The sequence below is a fragment of the Alligator sinensis genome, unplaced genomic scaffold (genome assembly GCF_000455745.1).
Source record: "Alligator sinensis unplaced genomic scaffold, ASM45574v1 scaffold802_1, whole genome shotgun sequence".
Lineage (NCBI taxonomy): Eukaryota > Metazoa > Chordata > Crocodylia > Alligatoridae > Alligator > Alligator sinensis.
The window spans coordinates 938,363-960,215 of record NW_005841918.1 but is presented as its reverse complement, the minus strand read 5'-3'; the positions used below and the strand labels follow the sequence as shown (position 1 = coordinate 960,215).

Genomic DNA, 21,853 nt, shown 5'->3' with positions numbered 1-21,853 from the left:
ACGGGCAGTGGGGGGGGGGGGGGTGTAGGCACCTCACTTCCACCCAGGTAGGCAGACGGGCTGGGTGTGGGGTACAACTCGTTGTGGGGCACCATGGGCCAGATGAAAGTTCCTGGCTGTCTGAATGCAGCCCTCAGGCCATATTTTGCATGCCCCTGGTCTAGGGCAATCCTCTTTGGAACCACTTCCCACCTCCCACATAGTCCCCCAGACCCCTAACCACTTTTGTTGCCCTCTGCTGAACTGTCTCCAACTTGTCCACATCCTTTCTGTAGTGGTGAGCCCAAAACTGGACACAGTACTCCAGATGTGGCCTCACCAGTGCTGAATAGAGAGTATGAATCACTTCCTTCGATCTACTGGCAGAGCTTTTACTAATGCAGCCCAGTATGCTGTTAGCTTTCTTGGCAACAAGGGCACACTGCTGGCTTATATTCATCTTACTGTCTACTGTAACTGCCAGGTCCTTTTCTGCAGAGCTGCTGCCCAGCCAGTCAGCCCCCAGCCTATACCAGTGCATGGGATTGTTCCATCCTATGTGCAGGACTTTTCATGTGTCACTGTTGAACCTCATGAGGTTTTTTTTGTAGCCCAGCCCTCCAATTTGCCCAGGTCACTCTGAATCCTAACACTCCCCTCCAGCATATCTACTACTTCTCCCAGATTGGTGTCATCCACAAATTTGCTGAGTGTGCACTCCATCCCATCTTCCAGATCATTAATAACAATATTGAACAAAACCAGCCCAAGGACTGACCCCTGGGGCACTCCACTTGATACCAGCTGCCAACTAGACCTTGAGCCATTGATCACTGCCCAATGAGCCTGACAATCCTTTCATGAATACTTTCATCCTAATTATTTAATCTATCTACACCCTACTGGGGAAATTGAGACTTGAGTTCAACTTAGTGTAATTGATGTGCCAAAGGGACCGATAGAAGTTGTAAAATTAAGTCATAAATATGAGATTCCTAAGAAATTAAACCAGTTATTAAGAACTCAAGGTCTCCTTTATTCCTACTGTTTAACTTTGCCTAATTAGCCTCTTATACCTAAACTTTTGGATTGCTCTAACTATATCCTTTTTTTTTCCTATATGTGAAAATTCCCTATATATCTCCTCACATTCCATATAGAAACTGTTTTGGGAAATAATGCAGGGAGTTGTTTAGTTCATATGGGCACCGTTGCCGTTCCATGTGCCTGTAAAGGATACTACATCACCACTCAGGGAACACTATATTTAGAAAAGGCAATTTTTTTAGCATCAACTTTCTTTTTTTCTGTCCTGCAGTCACTGACTCTCACTCATCTAATGAGTTGCATGCACACAACCAAAGGGATTAGTATTGCCTGTGCTTACCTGCTTTGTATGCTCTCTGCTACCTGCACTGAGAAAGAAGTCTGTTAGAAGAGAAATTCAGAGTAATCTTTCCTGTTGTTATTCTCTTTTCTGTTCCCATGACAATATTATCTTAACACTCCCTATTAATGTATTAAGCAACGAGACTAACAGCTAATCATCACAGGTGGTCTTCCCTAAACTGAGACTGCTTCTTTGTTTTTCTCTAAAGTGTGAAGTTCTTGTCCAGTTGCAAGAAATTAACTATATGGCAATGGGAATATGAAAATGCAATATGGTTGGTTCCCCTTCTTCTCTAAAGCTCTGTAAAATATTGAATCATATCTAAAGGTTTCTTAGGCATCTGAAACTTTGGACTGGTTTGCCAAACATAAGTAAAAACAAAGCCATCAAGAATATCTGGAGTTAATATGGCCATGATTTGAACTAACCTCACCTTTTTATTATATTAAAACAAAACCTTTAAAAACAAACCCGCCGCGTGTTTATAGGCTTGGCAGTGCTACGCTCACTAGTACTAAGGGTGAAAGAGACTTGGGGGTCATGATTGACCACAAGATGAACATGAGCCACCAATGCAATGTCGCAGCTGGTAAAGCAAGCCAAACTCTGGCTTGTATCCATAGATGCTTCTCAAGTAAATCTCAGGATGTCATCCTCTCGCTGTACTCGGCCTTGGTGAGGCTGCAGCTGGAGTACTGCATCCAATTCAGTAAGGCCTCCACAATTCAGGAAGGATGTGGAGAAGCTTGAGAGAGTCCAGAGGAGAGCCATGTGCATGATCAGAGGGCAAGAGAACAGGCCTTACGAAGAGAGGCTGAGAGCTATGGGACTCTTCAGCCTGAAAAAGCTCAGGCTCGGGGGGACCTGTTGGCTGTCTATAAGTATATCAGGGGTGTGCATCAGGATCTGGGGGAACATCTGTTCAGCAAAGCACGCCAAGGGATGACAAGGACCAACAGTCACAAACACTCCATGACTATTTTAGGCTGGACATAAGGAAAAACTTCTTTACTGTCCAAGCCCCCAAGGCCTGGAATAGGTTTCCTCCAGAGGTGGTTCAAACCCTGCAAAACAAACCATGTAAACTTCACATTGTATGTATTAGTATCTTTTTAAAGTGACTGTCAGCCATGGTCTTTGGTAAGTGACTCCTTTAAAAACACCATTGAGCTCCATACAAAGAGTAAACAAAGGGATATGCTTTAATGAAAATGAATACAGCATACTTTAATCAAATGCCTATGTCTGCTTTTATCTAACTTGCTATGGTATATTTAAAAGGAAGCTCAGTTGCCACTGCACCAATTGTTTGTTGTTCTGGAAAGAGATAGGTATTCTAAAATTGAAGATGGCATAGGGTCAGCCCATTGAGGTTAAAAAAAAATCCGCTTAATGATCTCATTTCAATTCTTTATTCTGCTAGGACTGAGTCTTTGCCATCCACCCATCATGTTCTTACCTCAGAAAAACAAGAAATCAGTTTCCCCAACTCATTGCTGTAACTGATGAGATGTGAAATGAGTTTCCATGAGAGATGAGCACCCTTAAGGCGGTAACCAGAATTTGTCACAGTATATAAACCTTCTCCACAAACACTGTGCTACACAGCACAGCTGAAAGGCATTTCAGGAAAAAGGAAACCATTGATGCCAATTGCACTTTTTACCTATGTTTTCACCTGTCTGGCACGTAAAGACCTGTTGCATTTCTCATGGTGTATCACAATATTGATAGGGATTCCCTTTTCTCATTTCCTGTTGTCACAGTTGTGGAGCCATCTCCATTTAAGTTTTGTGATAGTCAATGCATGTCTCTGGGGCACACAGATTCTGTTTATCTGAGGTAGAGTAGAGATGGGGCCAGCCACAAGACTCAGATTATCAATAGTATATTTTATTTTATGCCAGTAACCTCAGAATGCTTATTGCTGTACTGAAGCTTGTTGCAAGGTTCCTAAAAATGATCTATGCACAAGTCTTAGAAATAGGCCTAACCAAACACAGTATAACAGAATCATAACAAGACAATATGAAAGTGTATAGAAAAAAATGAGTAGCAGTTGTACCAGTAAGTACATTGAGGTGCCAATAATATAATGATGTCTGGAATGATAGAATAAAGAAGTCTGAAGTACCTTTAATAGCTAATAAAATGTCATTGTGGCTGATATTTTTATCAGTGGTGTTGCAGAACATGTAAGCTTTGAGGAGGCACTTGAAAGAGCAAGGAGTAATGGCCTGACATTGCAGGAAGGGTCTCCTGGGAGCAAGCAGCATGGACTGTGGGAAATCCTAGGAGAAATGGACAAAAAAGATATACAGGTCAGTAGAGCAGCATGACCGTTGCAGTAAGGGTGGAGGTCTTTACATCAGGATTCAGAATAAGAGCAAATGTGATTAAATTAGTGAGTAAGAAATATAAACAAAGTGTGTATGGACAGGTGGAGATTGGTTAACTTATCAAGAAGACTTAGAGGAGGAAGTTCCAGTAATCAGGACAGAAGATAATGAAAGCCTGACAAGAGATTTACTGTGTGAAAATGTTTTGCATGGAGAAGCAAAAGGATTTATATGCAGTTGGAGTATAAGTGCAGCAAGTAGGATGAGTAAAAGATGACTCCTAGGTTACAGGATTGAGTGACAGGCGGAAGAGTAATATGTTCAGCAGTGATAAAGAATAGAAAAAGATAAGAGTTCATTTTTGACCATAGTACAATTTAAGTTGGTGGCAAAATATCCAACAAGGTGAAATCAGTGACTAAGAGTATGATGCAAGATTAGACTGAGTAGGATAATTCTGGAGTGGAGATCTGTATGTTCTGTGATAGTGGAAGCCATGTTAGTGGGTGTGATCTCCCAGAGTAAAGGACTGAAGAGCAAAAGAAAGCACTAGAATTAAACAATTATAAAGAAATTAAAAGTGTTTATCAGCTGGAAACTCATTTTTCTTTCTTGCACTATTTGTTGTGTTTCCTTTAACCCTTTTGGATGTATTAGAACAGAAGTCTGCTTCTGTGGACTGTGACATATTAACTGGCTATTGGGTCATATGATGAAATGTATGTCTCAAGCCACTCCTAGATTTTCAAATCAGAAGGAACTACTGTGGTTATTTAATGTGATCTCTCAAAAGCATAAGATATAGAATTTTACCTGATGATCCATGAACTGTTGGAACTGCTCTTTCCTACCACACACACCTGACCACAGTGCATCATCAATAGTAGTATAAAAAACAAGCTGTAATAGGACTCAAATAGTGCCTTATACGCTAAATGCTTGAGTCCTGTCTATTCTATAGCTACCACCAGTCTTACCACAAATTGAATTGCACAGGTGACAAATTAAGGCAATTAAGTGCTTTTGGAGATTTTAAGGCCAGATGGGTTATTAGAGTATCTTGTATGATCTCCATTAAATGTTCACTCTATACTGAGCCCATGAATTTTAGCTATAGCATAGCTCCCCCAAAAGCACCTAATCTTGCTTTGAAGCCCATCAAGAGATGAAAAATCCCATTTTTCCCTTGGAAGTTTGTTCGAGAGGTTCATTACCTTGACTGTTAAAAAAAACTGTCACATCTTTCTAATTTGAATTTGACAAATTTCAGTTTCATATTGATCTTGGTTCTTGTTATTCCTTTGTCTTCTAGACTAGAATCAAACAGAACCCTGTATATGTTCCCCATGACAATCTTTATACACTGCAGACAAGTCACTGCTTACTCTTCTTTTTGATAAGCTGGACAGACTAAGTTATTTGTCTCTCTCTGTATTTTATCCATTTCCCCATATCCTCTTTTCTAGTCCCTTCTCTTCAGTTTTCCAACATCCTTTTTTAAACGTGGATGCTGGAGCTAGACACAGGACACATCTACATGAGATGTTTACTGTGGAGCTGACTAATTAGCTCCACAGTAAAATCTCAGCATTTACACGTGTGTCCCTATTAGGGCACAGGAAATAAATGCTGCCATAGAATAGTACTATACCATGGCCAGAGGCAACTGGTAAGGGAGGCACGGGGGCCGTTCCTGCTGCCAGCAGCTTATGCGGATGCTCGACATGCCCCCCCTGACAGGGCCATCCGTGCTGTCAACACCGCCAGTGGCATCTGCAAGTGCTTGCCAGCTCTGCCCCTGCTGCCAACGCCATGGACAGTGTCTGCAGGTGCCCTCCCAGACTCAGGAGGCACCAATCGCCCATGCCTATGGCGGTGTTATTTAGTGCACCACAGCTCACACACGATGCTGACAGGGAAGGTTGGGACATGAGGGTGCTTCAGTGAGGGAGCTGCCTGGAGGTTAGACACTGGAGCACCCTTATGCCCCAACCAGCCCCTCCACAGCACATTGAACCAGGTCAAAACAGCCCTGGGCTGGCAGGCAGATCCCTGGAGCCCCCCTGCCAACCAGGAATACTCTACCCTGACTCAGCATGCTGCAGTCCCTGGGCGCATATGCAAACATGGCACCTGGGAACAATAAGCTCTGGTGCAAACTGCACTGGAGTGTATTGCATTACACTAATAGCACATGTAGATGCATCCACAGTATTCCATGTTAATCTCATCAGTGCTGTATAAAGCATTGAACACCCCTCCCTGCTTCTGCTCTGGTTATACATCCAAGGATTGCAATAGCCTTTTCTGACATTTAGAGCTCAGGTTTAGAGCTTCTTATGGTGCCTTAATGCAGCTCACTGGGTAAATGCATTTGCAGCCTGCCCTGGTGGGCAGCACCCTGGACAGCCCCCTGAAGCCCATGGCAGCATAACTGGGCAGTCCAGTGCTGGCAGAGGGAGTGGGAGCCTCCGGTCTCCTGGACATGATCAGCCCAGCCCCGGCTCTAACCTTCTCCCCATGTTCCTGCCTCCCCAGCATCAGTCAAGAGCGGGCCGGAGCCAAGCCCATGGGGCCCTGCACTGCCACCAGGTGCTGCCAAGAGGAAGTGGTTGGTGCTGTGCTCCAAGGTGCAGACACTAGAGCTGGAGCAGTGGTTCCAGCAGCATCAGTACCTGTTGGTGTGCCAACTGACAACTACACGTGGAGGCACAATACCTGCTTCTGCTGGAGCAGCACAGTGTGGCACAGTCCCTCTGCTTGCTGCACAATGCAGGGAACGTATGAAGCCACCACTTCATCCTGGCCTGCAAACGTGCATGTCAGGGCTTGGGTTGTTTTGTTTTTTATATGCCCCAGCACACAGTCATCAGTCAGCATACCAGCGGGTACCACTGCCACCGGAACCACTACTCCAGCTCCAGCACCTGCACCATGAAGAACAGCACCCGCTGCTTGTTCTTGGCAGCGCCCATCAGCAATGTAGGGTCCCATAGGTTCAGCTCCAGCCCACTCAGTCGACATACACAGCGTTGAGGCATCTACATGTCCCTTAAGATGCCTTAACTATTTGCCCCTAGGTTTGACGCTGGCTTTATGCAGGTATCAAATTTAGGCAGAATTAGCCTAAAATTGCCATTTATCAGGCGCATTAAGGTTGAGCACACGTAGACCCACACCCTTAACGCACCTTAAGAATTACTAAAGTGCCTTTAAATCAGCACATGTAGATGCACCCACTGGGTGCATCCACACTAGCGTGCATGTGCCTCTTACCCCACCTCAAGCCCCTTTGAGGTGGGGCAACAGGCACGTGTGGGAACAAAAAAAGTTCCCCACGCTGCAAGTTTGCAGTGTGGGGAGAAAATTAGACCCCTGGATATCTAGGGGGTCTAAAAAAATCAACGTTTAAAAAAGTGGTGCAGGAGCATCTCTATGGTTGGCCCTCGCCCTGGTGCTGAAACACGCAGCCAGCCAGGCCACATGTTTCAGCACCAGGGCTCCAGTGCTGGTGAGTAAGCAGTCAGGGGAGCTGGAGGAGGGGGGAGGGGACCATGGGGGGGACCCCCGATGGCCCCTCCCAATTCCTCAGCCCCTTGACCCCCACCAGCCCCCCTGAAGGCCGGGGAACCCTGCCAGGGCCAGCCCCGACCCCCCCCAGCCCCTGACCCCTTGGACCCAGCTGGCTGTGGCTGAACTCCTGGACAAACGGAGCCAGGAGGACATGCTTTGACAGTTCAAAGCAGGCCACCACACCCGGAACATCTTCCAGGCGATAGCTGCCCAGATGGCTGGGCAGGTGCATACATGGCAGTAGTGCCACACAAAGGCCAACCCTGCAACTGCAGTCTACCACGTGGCCCGAGGGGGGAGTAGCCCTCTACTGACTGTGCAGTCCCCACCTGGGTCTGGCAGGTGCACAGCAGGTCACAACCAGGCAGCAGCCCCTACTGCCGGACTGCTGCAGTGTGTAGAGGGTGCAGGGAACTCTCAGGGCTGCTGCAGCAGTCCAGCTGGCACAAGGGGTAGCATCCCCAGGTACCAATGGCTGGGCCCAAAAAGCTGCTGAGAGCTAGTAGCCCTGAGCTACTTGCCAGGTCGGCTTTTTATACTGCTGGGGCCAGGACAGGGCAGCTTTTTATACTGCTGGGGACAGCACAAGTGCTGGCCCCGGGCTCTAGCTCTCCCTGGCTGAAGATCCGGGAGGAGCCAGGCAGGGTTATTGTGCCCCAAGTGGCACAGTTTGCTCCACCACAAAGTGCATGTCTGAGCACATGCGCCGAGGCAAAAAGCCCCGCCTCAGATTTTCATCGCTGCTATTTGAGCTGCTGCAAGTGCTTGCATGTGTGGACGCACCCACTGTGACCCTAATCCTCTCTCTGTTTTGGATATTTGACTCATTCAGCAGTCATAGCTTGAGAAGCTAGTGTTTAGATGGTCTCTTGTCCCTTCCAAATGATTCTTTTCTTTGGTTTATTATACATTTACTGTTTACTCTCAAATATATGTGGTGTATCCAAGTTCCATAGACTACACATAAAAAAAAGACCCTTCCAGAGAAAAATAGGGGACAATTCTCATTTTTTGTTTTCTTCAACCTGGTGGAAAAATTACACAGTTGCCACAGACACCTGACCTTTATATCTCTAAAATGCTTGAATATGTCTACAAAGAAAAATACTTTATAGCAAGTTAGCATGCTCCTACATAATCATTTGCATGAAAAATGGTACAAGGCCATAATAGCGTTTTTTATACTTTCAATAAACACAAAATCCAGCCCAGTGGTTAAGTCTTCCATCTCATTCTGTTTTATTAGTGTAATGGTTTTATTGCCATAATTAAGTCACTATTTCATATGTGACAAAGATGTTATGACTGTCGTAATGTATTTTCTGTGAGACAATAATCTGAAAAGCTGGGCCTCCTTGCTTTGCTTAGTGCAGTTGGATATTGATTGCTGGACATGAAAACCATGCATTTACTCATTTTTTGCTAAACAAAAAAGAACCCATGAAGAATATCCTTGAGCATTTTTATGTACCTATTGTGTTACAATAAGTATACTATTGACGTTATCAGAAAAAGATGCACTTAAAGGATAGCATCATTTCTTTGAATTAATTTAATTAATTTAGTAGTGCATCACTTTTGAAGAAGTGACCAGATAATAAATAAAAAGCAGCTTGTTTCCAACATGAAAGGACTTTCTTTCATCTGCTGTGGCCACTAGAAATGGCCTGACTGCCTTATTCTTTTCAGCCCTCTTGTATTTACCTTAACCTAAGACTATTAGACAGAAGCTAGACTGAAAACTCTGAACATCAGTTCTGTGATCAGCTATTAAAGCATTCCAATTTTCACAGTGTTCAAACACAGCTTTCCTGTCTTGTCTGGGAAAGTGTCTGCCAATTCATTTTTCTACTCTTATCAGCAAAGCACATATACAGTGTTCATGTTTCTTAATATAAAACACAGGGAAAATCCCCAAGCTGTCAGGAGGTCTGTTAGCTTAAATACTGCCCACATATCTGCTCTCATCTCACTGCACACACTTTCATTTGCTGTAAATGAAAAGGCAAATCTACCTAACCATGATCTTGAAAGTGCCAGTCATTTGAAATTGTCAGATTTTGATGAAAGCATTCTTTAAATAGAATTTTTTTATTGTGGGTTCAGCTTTGGCAGCTGTACTTGATTTTTAAAGTATGTTTAAAAAAATAAGTGTCTTTGAAGATGCTATTTTCAGCTCCAAAATAATCTTCACAGACCTGTTGGGTTCAGCTCTTTAATGTTTTAGCTGGCAACGTGGCCCAGCAAGGTGTCCTTGTGTCCTTTGTGATTTATTATTTGCACTGAGGCAGTCAGTGTTTGAAAATAATTCAGACTTGGCAAATGCTGTTGTTTTCTCTAAAAATTGGCAAGTCTTCCTGTCTTTTGCAGAAGAGTAATTATCTATATCTCATCTAAGCACAATCATTCTCTTACAGTATTACATGATTTTACACCTCTGGAAGCAGAAGCTTCACCGTAACATGGAAAAAAGTTAGGAGGATTTTTTTATTGCTATGTTGTTTGATCAGTGTTATTACATTCCATGAACTTCCTACCCTTCAAGCCTCACAGTCAAAAAGGATTGGTCTTATAGTTAAAGCATATGAGCTAGGAGACCTTCCACTGTGTTTTTGGTTCTGCTACAGACTTCATGGATAGTCTTTGGCAAACCATTTAAGACCTATTTTTTCGGTGCTGTTGGATTCATTTTGAGTTGTACATGTTCAATTCTGCTCAGTTCAGCACCCATGTTCTCTCTCTCTCTCTCTCTCTCTCTCTCTCTCTGACATTAGCTCAACTAAATTTACAAAATACTTTGAGATCCAAGGATGGAAGGTGATCTGTAAGACTAAGTACTGCTTTTGCAACAGCCTAATCTAGTGAATAGGAGCCTGGGCAAGAAGTCTGGTGTTTAGGTTACTGATCTTAGATTTGGGCGAGTCAAATTCCATTTTCTGCTCTACTACAGACTTCTTTTATGACTTTGGGCAAGTCATTTAATCTCTTTGTACCTCAGTTCAGTAGCATAACAAGGGTCAGGAGAGTGGGGCATGAGTCCCAGGCCCCAGCAGAGAGGAATCTCCAGAATGGAGGCCCCTTGGGAGTATGTACTTTACACACCACTATGTCTTCTGTGACAGCAGTGGCACATGGGGTAGGGATAGAGGTCAGGACTGGTGACAGAGGAGCATGAGAATCTGGCTGTGGGAAGCCAGGGCAAGAGTCAGCATTTGCCAAAGTGTCCTGGTACTGGGAACAGCCACTGCTGTCAGAATTAACATAGCAGCCACAACTGTAGGGACCCTCTTGTTACCCCTCTCCCCTTTCCTTTGCCACTGTAGCCACCAAATTTAACACTGTTGATTGCCACCAGCAATGACAATTGGTGGCACTCAGGGCAGTGTTGTGAGTGGCAGCGGTGACTGTAATAGCGGGGCATTAAAGGATCCCTATCCAGCAGCTGCTACCTTAACCATCTTAGTGTTGGTTTCACTGACATCTTGCACTGTAGTGGCTATTCCCAGGATGGTATCAGCAAATGCTGGCCCAGGGCAAAACCTTACCAGTTATGCCTCTGCCTCAAATCCCCATCTGTAAGCTGGTGTGTTGTGAAGGTAACTGATTTGGAGAAGCTCATATACTATAGCAATAGGGCTAGGGTTCACAAGGATTGTAAATAGGCAGCTCTGTCACTGATCTGCATGACCTTGAATAAGTATTTCTTCCCCTTCTACCTCAAATTCCTCTTCTATAAAATGGAGATAATGGTTCCTGGCTTTATTTGCAAAGTATTTTGAGATCGATGGATGAAAATGCTATACAATTCTTGTGCTCTTATTACAAGTTTTTCAGCAAATTCCTTTAGTGTATTAATTAATTGTAATTGATACCTGGGTCTCAGGACAGAAATTTGGAATAACTACTGTGAATATAAAAGTCTGTGTGTACAGAAACACAATAGGATAGCCTTTTCTCTCCATCCCTTCCTGCCACTGTCCAAATCTTTCAGTATAGAACAACCTAATGAGAAAACTTGGTATATTCTTTCCCCTCAACCTGGTCCACAGGGTTTATAGGGAGATGTAAAACTGTCAAAGATAAGAACCATAAACTACAACAGAGAGCTCAGGATCTTAAATTAATGAGGCTCTATCAGATCCCATCTAGCCATGTTAAAGGGCAGTCCCTCTGGGGTCACCATACATGGCCAGGCTGTGATATTCTGATTATTTGTTGCCCACTTGCAGGAACATAGTGCATGAAGCAAATATTTGGAAGCAGCATTAGTTTGCTGTCCATAGATCTTTACTATTACATTTCTAAAGTTGGGGGAAGCATACTGTTCAGCATCTCTCCTTCTGTGTGTGTGTCTCTGTTTCCCACATGGATATTTTTGCAGTGGGGACAAAGCTAATTAGGTGAATGTGGGGAGCAGGGGCTAGAAGAGAAAACCTTTCATGCTGCCATTTTTGTTGTCTGTGTAGCCCCCTCACACAAGATTTCACTCCCTGTAGTGCACAGCATGAGACAGCATTTAAGTCAAAGAAATCAGTTCAGGACAACAGTGGGATTTTCAAAGGAAGTCATAGCAGTTGGATGCCTAAATCCCAGTGAAATTAAGTGGCCAGCTCCCTCTGATCTCCCTTAGACTCCTCATCCTACACATATTACTGTTAACATTTTTAGTGAGTCCAACCACATAGAACATAGTAGAAGCTCTAACCTGTTTACAAAGAAATATGTGTATTCATTTAGAGCAGGGGTGACCAGCCTGTAGCCTGCGAGCCACAAGTGGCACAGGCAGCCTTTCTGCATGGCACCCAGCAGACTGGGGAGGGAACAGGCAGCACGGCATCAGATAGGGCAGAGAGCAAGAAGCAGGCAGGGGAAGGAGATTGGAGTGGCACTTGTGGAGCATATGGAACTAATTTGTGGCATGCCTGCCGAAAAGGTTGGCCCCTACTGATTTAGAACATGGACATTAACTCCTCCAATACGTGTCGTTTGCAAAACAAACCCTCAGACAAGCACAGTATGGTAAAGACAGACCAAAAGAAACATATTTGATAATTAGCACGCAAAGGAAGACTATGGCCATGGTTAAGTAATTACACAAGATAAAGATAGTGTTATAGAAATAATCTAATCTGTCATAGCTCCAGGACAAACCATGCAGTGGAGTCTCACTGAGTGGAACGAAAAAACTGAAATTACAACACGAAAAAAAATCTCCAAGTTAACAGAAAATAAAATCTGTTCCCCAAGATAGCAATAAAGACCTGATAAGACTGTGCATTGTAAAAACAGTTTATCTAAAGATTATTTTTCAGCCTGTGCGTGCACTGAAGCAAGTTTGACCTCCAAGGTGAGGACAATACAAGTGCCCATGCAATAGCAGAGCTATACTAACCTTCAATTTCATTTTGGCTTTGGCAAGTGCCGTATCTCCCAAAGTTTGGATTGGTATTATTTTACTTGTAGTTCAGCAGTATCCAGAGGCCCAATCAGAATACAGGCCCCGTTCTTTTAGGTCAGCTACACATATTTAGTAATAAGTGATTGGTGCCCTAGAGAGTTTAAAGTCTAGTGTAGAGTTGCGTAACAAAGCATCAGAGAGATACAGGAGAGGATAGCAATAATGAGATTGCCTGATAACACGGGCTAGCAGTGTGCAAAACATTGATGATTCCAAATAAACTGAATCCACTGTATTGGATATAAATATGGTGGTGAAAGTGAAGGGGGAGGGGACAGAGAGAACGATGAGGTACATGGCATGAGAAACAAGGAAAAGAAGGCAATGAGTCAGAGGAATGTTTGAACTGGAGAGGGAAGGAAAGAGCAGAGAGAGGGGCCTGGAAGACATGGGAAGGGAGCATGACAGCAGAGGATAAGTAGAAGAGAGAGTGCAGAGCTAACAGCAGAAAATAAATTACCTTAGTTCAGCCAATGCAGCTTTCTAACACCAAATATATTCAGGGGCTCTGAAGGCACTTCTCTCCCATGTAGCTACTTGCTGCTGCTTCTCTCGGGCTGGATCCAGTTTCTGCTTTAACTGCACCAACCCACCTAAATGCCAGAATGAACAAATGCAAGTAAGGGAAGGTGCTTGAGGTCTGGTGCCATCTAGCAAAACGTATTGTGCTGACATCTCCCTGCCATAGGAGGTTCTGTATGTATGTTCTCCAAAAGAAATACCTACTTCATTCTAAACCACTGAGAGAATTTTCTAAAAGATACATTTACTTTTGTCTTCAGGTGCTGAAATTCATCCCTGAGTTAAGCCATGTCAGGAGGAAGGGAAGAACCAGGAACAGCATGGCCCTAGTGGATATTCAACTGAACCATCATGAGCGCTGTGATTGCATCTGCAGCTCAAGACCTCCACGATAAAAACAGACCAAAGCACATTACTTGCAGTTTAAAGGGTGTTTAATTTTGAGCAGGGTTGGTCTCAAATGACTTTCTCTAACTGATAATTTGAACTTTGCTACTAGCCTACATTGCAATTGGCAAAAATTATTCTGTGTTTCAGCATAGCTATGTTGATTAGTGCCACGGCAGCTAAACAGGTATATCATTGTTTCTGTGTCATCATCTGATAATACAGGATTACATTTAGCAGTAGATTCTGAGGTTTGAAAGTTTCAAACCTGAATATGGGGATAAGCAACACAATTCCAATTTAAATTAATTAAAGTTGTGCAGCTAAATCCCATATCTGGAGATAAAAATCTTCACTGAGATAATCTTATATCTGTGTTTGCATCTTCTAAACTTACACATACATGCAAGTACCTAATTTCTGGCATCATGTATACCTGGCCTACTGGGTGGCACAGGTAAATGAGGGTAGTATTTGATCCAATATACCTATATAATGGTTAATTCACTTCAATCCATCCCCTAAGTAGAATTTCCCTTTGTCCCTTTTCAGTACATTTATAGATAACGAGGAAAATATAGAATAAAATAAAACTACAGTGAAGTCATGTCTTGCAGTCTATACTCCAGCAAAACATTTATCATAATCATATAACACTTTGCCTGAGGACCTGGTCCTGAGCGCTATCAAGCCCACTGAAGTACTGCCACTTGGTTAAAGATGTTTGGTTAAAGATGCAGGGTCTCCATGAAGAAAGCAAGATATGACTCTTGTATATGTTCTTCTTCACTGTGTTTCAAGGATTGTGTTTTTTTCTAGGTAGACAGTCAAAATGGACATTATTCTGTTGAAAATGCTGATGTTTCTTGCATGTGTATTCAAGCTGAAAACAAAACTGGGTTCTAGCTTTAGAGAACAGATCAAATATCAATATTGGTTTGATTTGGGTTTTTTTTATAAGGAATACTATAACTTTGTCACCATATACAGTAACCTTAATTGTCTGACTTCAGTAGCATATATTGCCATGATTAAAATATTGGCACTGATTTTCTTTTGGATTGCATTTTGTTCAGACATATTAGCTCATTAATTGACATCTGTATCTTGAAAAATGTTCAGCATTAATTACTATTCACAAAAAATATTCTACCACCTTTTAATTAAATATGCACCTTAAAAGCTATAGCATAGCTCCTATGCCTATCAAAACATTATGAAAGTGCTCTAACTAAAATAAAGGATTTTTTTTTCCAAACTAGCTTTAAAGATTGTGAGATACTGCTCTGAAAGTGGTCCAGTGGAGAATATAGGCAATTATAAATCTGGAAGAGAATTGAACTTGTGATTGTGGACGTTACAGACAAAATGGAGTGGAACATTTAATGGCCAAGAATCTATAGATTTATTTAATAGCAGACTCAAGCGGCATGGTTCATTTTTGTGTGTGCTGCCTCTGTGCTTTTGTTGCTCAGAAAGAAGTGACTTTACAATAGCATTTCAAAATCAGCTAAATAGCACAATATATCATATGATATTGAGAACATTAGAACCACTGTGTCTTGGTTATCACCGGAACAATTATAAAAAGTGCTCTCATGTTTTTTATATTACTTTCTTTATCGAGTCAAATCTGTTACCTGTTTTTGTAACTTTATCAAATCTATCCTGGAATATACCATATAAGATATTGTGAGTGTTATTTTTTAGACTTTATTTGAACATTTGTGATTCTAAATATAGTGTTTGGGTTAGGGTTTTTTTTTTGTTGGTGCTGGCGGTAGGCTTATTTTTGCTGTTTAAGCGTTTATATATTTATATATATATATTTCCCCCCCCACACCCCTCCTTGGCTCCCAGATGTCTATTTACAAAATCTCTGAGATGGGAAGCTGAGATGGGAAGTGATTCATCATTTTTTCAAAGCAATTCACTTTAAAGAGCAACACTGAAACCAAAGATTACCAGCTCCATTACTTAATTCAGTTTTATTAAAAGAGGACTACATTCTTTTCCTATCTCAGGTGTAATTATAAGACTGATCAATCACCCCCATAATTCTAGGCTAATTTGAGGGTGGAGAGGGGGAACCTACTTCTGAAACCACTACAGTGCAGGCAGCAAGCTCTTCCTGACTGAACTGCCAAGCTACGGTCGACTAAGCACCATGGTTTAGTTAGTTTAAGCAAATTGGTTTTATGGGAAGTTTGGTTTCATGTTACTTTCTGCTTTGCCTAGTTCATTGATTCTCATCCCTTTGAGGCAACTTACCCTGGCTTACCAGACTGAGTGCTCAGTTATGCCTGACATCTCAAATTCAATTTTGTATGCTCTTCAAAACTTCAGTGTTAACAGTGGAATGTTAGAAACACACTATTGAATTAAACACAGACAACGATAGTGTACCAGAGCGCAGCACAGAACATCATCAAACAGGAAAAAATGTCATGCAAGAGGCCCCAAGAAGTCAGTGGGACTTCTCATTTGCTTGAAGTTGGAAATGTTTAGATACTTCCTGAACTGGTCACAAAAACTAACTTTTCTCTCATGGTTCACTAAGCACTAATGGGAACGAATGGCCTACTTATTACGAGTTGCCACAGTTTGCTATGGAGATGTTGCCTTTTATGCCAAAAATGTTAAAAAGGATAATATCTATCATGACTGAACATAAAATTTCCAGTAAACCACGCTCCAAACTGCATAACCCATAATAGGTGAAATAGCTTTACCGTCCTTTTTTATTTATTATCAGAAATTACAAACAGGCATTTTCCCTGTACCATTATTTTCCTCTTTCTTTGTAGGTTTGAAATAGCTTCTACACTGTTTATATATTATTTTTAAGTTAAAATCAGCTGTCTTTAAAAAAGTTAAATTAGTCTGCTTCATTTTTGTTGAAGTAATTGGAAGCCCACAGTATAAATATAACTTTCAAAAGCAAAAGAAATAGTTCCATCATTTCAAAGCAGCTCACTACCTTTTATTTAGTGTATTCTTCTAGGATAGCAACTAATTTCTCAAGTGCAATTTATATATATATATATATATATATATATATACACACACACACACACACACACACATATATATTATTATTTTGGTTATAGCAGTTAAAAGCAGCTTTTATGGACAGTATTTTCTATTGTATGCAGTACATAATGTGTCTTACCTTGATGAAAAATAAACTTTGCTTTTGAAATAAGTGATATAAGTGATTCTGAGTGATTGTTACATGTACTATAATCTGCCCGTCAGACGTCACTTGTGCAAGGTCACACCATCCATTGAGCATTTAGGAGCGGCGCCCACTGGAAGTACTGGGAGTCACTGTGCATCAGGGAAAGGTCAAGGTGTTCTGTTGGAATGACGTTCCAGCACGTTCCCATTAGGGTGAGTGGGCTGCAAAGCCAGTGCCCCACAGAATACACTAGTTCTGTCCCCACTTTCAGCTGTTGTGCCTACCTTCGACCTAGGAAGGACAAGGCAAAAAACATTTTTACATTTTTTCCCCATTCCCACTGCACAAGCCTAACTTGCCCTCGGTACATTTCAAACAATCACACAATGGTGAATTACTGAAAATATCAAGATAAATATCAATCTTGCCAGCTACAAACTACAGGCAGCCCCCACTTAGTGCTCCTAATTGGCTCTGGAAAAAACGAGCACTAAGTGAAAGAGCATTAAGTGGAACCCATTTCCTCATAGGAATAAAGATAATTGGTTCCGCACCACCCGTCGACCCAGACCCCATGCTCCTGCAGCCCCACCCTGGGCCCTGCCAGCCCAGGCCCTGCACTCCAGCCGGCCCTTGCCGGGCCGCTCCCTGCAGGGCATCACATGGGCTCTGCCAGGGAAGGCATCAGTTCCTCCCAGCCTCATTTTTCCCCCACTGCAGTGGCCCCTGCCAGCCCATACCCACTGGCCACCAGTGCACCCTTGCACAGCCACCCCACCCATGGGGCCTGAGTCGGGGCTCTGGCACAGGGTAAGCAGTGGGGTCACCCAGCGGGGGGCTCCCTCCAGGGCACCCGGCACAGGGACAAGCTGCCACCACCAGATTGCTGCAGGCTCAGGGGCAGGGAAGCTCTGTGAGCTTGGCTTGCCCCGCTGGCCCAGGCCCTGCACTCATGCCCCCCATCTGCCTCTTCCCGCTGCTGCCGCCGCTCCTCCCCACCCACTAGCCACTCTAGCACCACATGCCAGAGTGGACCCCGGGCTCCTGCCACCTCTTCCTGGGGTCTTATCACTTCCCTCGCTGCCACTGCTTTTCCCCACACCTGCACTAAGCGTTATAGCAAAACGCGCTCAGCACTGTGCAAAACTAGGTAGGTATTTTAAGTGAGTGTTATAATGAAACTGCAGTAAGCGAAACCATGTTAAGTGAGGGTTGCTTGTATGTGCTAGTTAGTACTATATATACTCTACTACAGACCAAACACTGAGGCCTGCATTTAGTTCACACTCAAACTTCATTTAAGCAAACTACAACTGAAGGCAAATACTGAGGTGTAGGTTCAAAAAAGGGACATAGCCAAGCACCTGGGCGATACAGAAATATCCAGGAACAAATTCCAATGCTTGGGGGGTTGGGGTATGCCCATACTGAGCCAGGCCTTTCGTGAATACACCACATCCTGAATAAGGCAGACTTGGTGCACCTCTGGAGATGCATCCTATTTTGCCCCAAACTTAGAAATATGCTAGGAATGTACCCGTGATCACTGCTCTTGTCTGTACCTTTTCTAATTGTACTATCCTTTGGAGATGCAGAATTACACACTGTATTTGATATATAAGTGCACCATGGATTTTTATAATGGCAGGATGATCTTCTCTGTTTTGTTTTCATTTCCATTCTTAATGATGCCCAATATTTTATTGTCTCTTTTGGTTGTCACTACACACTGACCTGATGTTTCTACAGAACAATGTACAATGACTCCAAGGTCTCTTTCCTGAGTCACGCATTACCTTTTACTTGTCTACACTGAGGTTTATCTGCCATTTTGCCCACTCACTTATCTTGATGAAAACTTTCTGCAGCTCCTTTCCATCAGCTTGGGACTTGACTACCCAGAATAATTTGATCTCATCTGCAACCTTGGAGATTTCATTTTGCACCCCCATTTCCAGATCATTGAAAATGTTGAATAAAATTGGGCCCAGCACAGATCCCTGCAGGACTGACCCCACTTTTGACCTTCCATTCTGAAAAATGACCATTTAGTCCTATCCTTTGCTTCCTACCTTTTAACTACCTGTCAGTCCATGAAAGCACCTTCCCTCCAATCTCAAGGCAACACAGTTTTTTTTTTTAAATAAAAGCCTTTAAAGAGAGACTTTTATTGAAAGCTTTTGGAACTCCAAATATATCAACTGGATCCCCCTTGTCTATGCATTTGTTAATGCCCTCACAGACCTCCAGCAGATAGATGAGGCAAGACTTCCCTTTACAAAGCCATAATGAATACTCCCCTGAAGGTCTTTTTTGTCCTTGTGAATGCTGATTTTATTCTTTATTATAGATTCTATCAGCTTGCCACGACCGGAAAGGAAACTTGGAATGTAGTTCTCAGGATCACCTCTGGAGCCCTTTCAGAAGGTGGGTGTTATGTTGGCAACTTGCCAATTCTCTGGCAAAGAGACTGCTTGTAACAATAGGTTTTCCATTGTAAAAGCCAATGTACAGAATGCCTTTATCTCCTCTGCTATGACCTTATCACCCTTGAATATACCTTTTACCCTTTGGTCATCTAATGGTCCCACTAATTCTCTTGCTGGCTTCCTGCTGGTGACGATGTTCTGGATTATCCCTCTTGAATGCTTGAGAGCAGCCACTGGTGATGTGACTGCAGCAGTCTCACCAACGTATTTCCAGGTTTGTAGTATGTATGCAGGAAGAGCTCAGGGAAAGCCTGGCTGGAACACATTGACCACAATGTAGACAAACACTTAAAGGCTTTAGAAGGGTAGGTAAAGAAAACCCCACAAGCTAAATGGGGAACCAGAGGCATTAGACCTTGCTCCAGACCCAGACGTCAGCCATGCCCCTCCCCTCCCAAACAATACAGAACACACCGTCACTGGATCAAATAACATGGATTATAATATCCAAGGTTCATGTGTCTGCACCTCTACCAATGTCATATACACCATCACATGTTTACAATCCCCCCCTGCTGTCTACATTTCACAGATACGTTAATCCCTACATGAAATAGCGAACAAACACCAATCTGATGTTAGTACCAGAAAAACAGACAAGGCTGTGGCAAAACACTTTAACCTCCCTGGACATTTCATCACTGACCTAAGTCTGGCTGTTCTCAGGCAACAAAAAAATTAAAAATTAACTTGAATAGGAAAGTGCAGAACAAGAAATCATCCAGACAGGATTATATTAAATATGGTCTAAATCAAGACTATGGATTCTTATCCCATTACCTTGATTAGCTTTTTAAGCCCTATGTCCTGCAATGAGTTAATGCTTGTTTTTTCTCTCTCCTAGCCACCTGGCTTTTCTCAGCAGTGCCTGTTCTTTCCTGCTGCCCCCTTCCCACCCCCGCTTCCCTACCCTTTGCATTATAATCACTGGTTTCTATTTAGCAGCCCTGATCCCTGCAATCTCTTCATACCATCTGATGAAGGAAGACCGACCTCTGCTTATGAAAATTTATGTTATGCATCTCTGATTTAGTTAGGGTGAAGTTGCATAGACTATACTAAATCTGTGGAATGTTAAATGGTTTAAAAGTTAGAACATGCTATGAGTAGTCACATATTAAGGCTTAATATCATTTTTCGCCTGCACTGCTCTAACTTGCCACTAGAAGGCTGATGAACAAGGGTGTGGCTAGTAGCCAAGATACATCTATCCCTGTTCTAGGTGGTAGAGGGAACCAGGAGCAGTGCATTCTGGGATAATGGACGACTTCAAATTGCTCATTTTATCTCTGAGGAGCAGGCTGAAGTTATCCTAATCCAAGCTATGTAGCACAGCCTAGATTTAGCCATCACCTGAAGTGGCATAACTTTGAGACACTCAGAGGGCACTTAGTATGAGTTAATGAGCTTTAACTCATGTTAAATGTGTGGACACTCCCATTCCAAGTGCCCTTAGTATGGTCTAAGTATAATGTATAACTTCACCCTTAGTCTATAAAGGTGCAAATCTACCCCATCTTCAGATTAACATGGCTAACTACTCACTGCTTACAGCTGCATGATGAAGTTGATTGTGTGGTTTTAGGATTAGGCTAGACAAGGACCTGTATGGGATAGTATGGATATGGATGACCCTGTCTCAGAGTGGGTTGAGCTAGATGACTGCTGGAGGTCTCTTCCAGCACTGCTTTCATAGATTCATAGATTCTAAGGAGCTGGAAAGGACCTCGCAAGATCATCAGGTCCAGCCCCCCTGCACTAGGCAGGAAAGACAACTGAAGTCAGGTGATCCCAGCAAGTCTCCTCTTGAAGATTTCCAGGATAGGTGATTGCACCACCTCTGGAAGGAGTTTATGCCACTGTCTGGACACCCTTACTGTGAAGAAGTTTTTCCTAGTGTTAAGCCTGAAACAGTTTTCCAGGAGTTTGTGGCCTTTACTCCTGGTATCCCCAAGGGTGCCCTGGTGAACAGTTGTTCACTGAGCCCTTGATGTATTCCCCTGATATAGTGGTAAGCTGCTACCAACTCCCCTCTCAGCCTTCTCTTTTTTTGGCTGAAGAGACCCAAGTCCCTTAGCCTTTCCTCATATGGCTTGCCTTGCAAGTCTCTGATCATATGGGTGGCTCTTCTCTGGACTCTCTCAAGCTTTTCCATGTCCTTGTTGAAGTGCGGTGCCCAGAACTGGATGCAGTACTCCAGTTGCAGTCTCATCAATGCTGAGTAAAGCAGAAGAATCACTTCCTTGGTTTTGCTTGAGATGCATTGGTTGATGTGTATTGTTTGCCTTGCTGGCTACAGCATCACACTGATGGCTCATGCTCATACTATGGTCTATTATTACCCCTAGATCCTTTTCAGTCATGGCGCTAGTCAGTTTGGTGTCACTGAGCCTGTAAGTATGTTGGGGATTCTTTGTCCCCAGGTGGAGCACTTAACATTTCTCTATGTTGAAATTCATCTGGTTCCAATCCCCCCAACTTGTCAGCCTGTCTCGGTACACCTGTATCTGCAGCCTATTTTCAAGCATGACCGCG

At 43.0% G+C, this 21,853-nt stretch overlaps 1 protein-coding gene across 1 annotated transcript in view; it reads left to right on the top strand.

The window, feature by feature from the left end:
* Positions 1-14,906, top strand: part of PDGFD (platelet derived growth factor D) — a gene marked incomplete at its 5' end in the record, with an annotated part of 217,551 nt that extends 202,645 nt beyond the window's left edge. Inside the window, one exon of the mRNA XM_025198246.1 lies at positions 13,522-14,906. Coding sequence (XP_025054031.1) covers positions 13,522-13,656 — 135 coding nt within the window. The remainder of the gene's footprint in view (positions 1-13,521) is intronic.
* Positions 14,907-21,853: the final 6,947 nt, after the last annotated feature.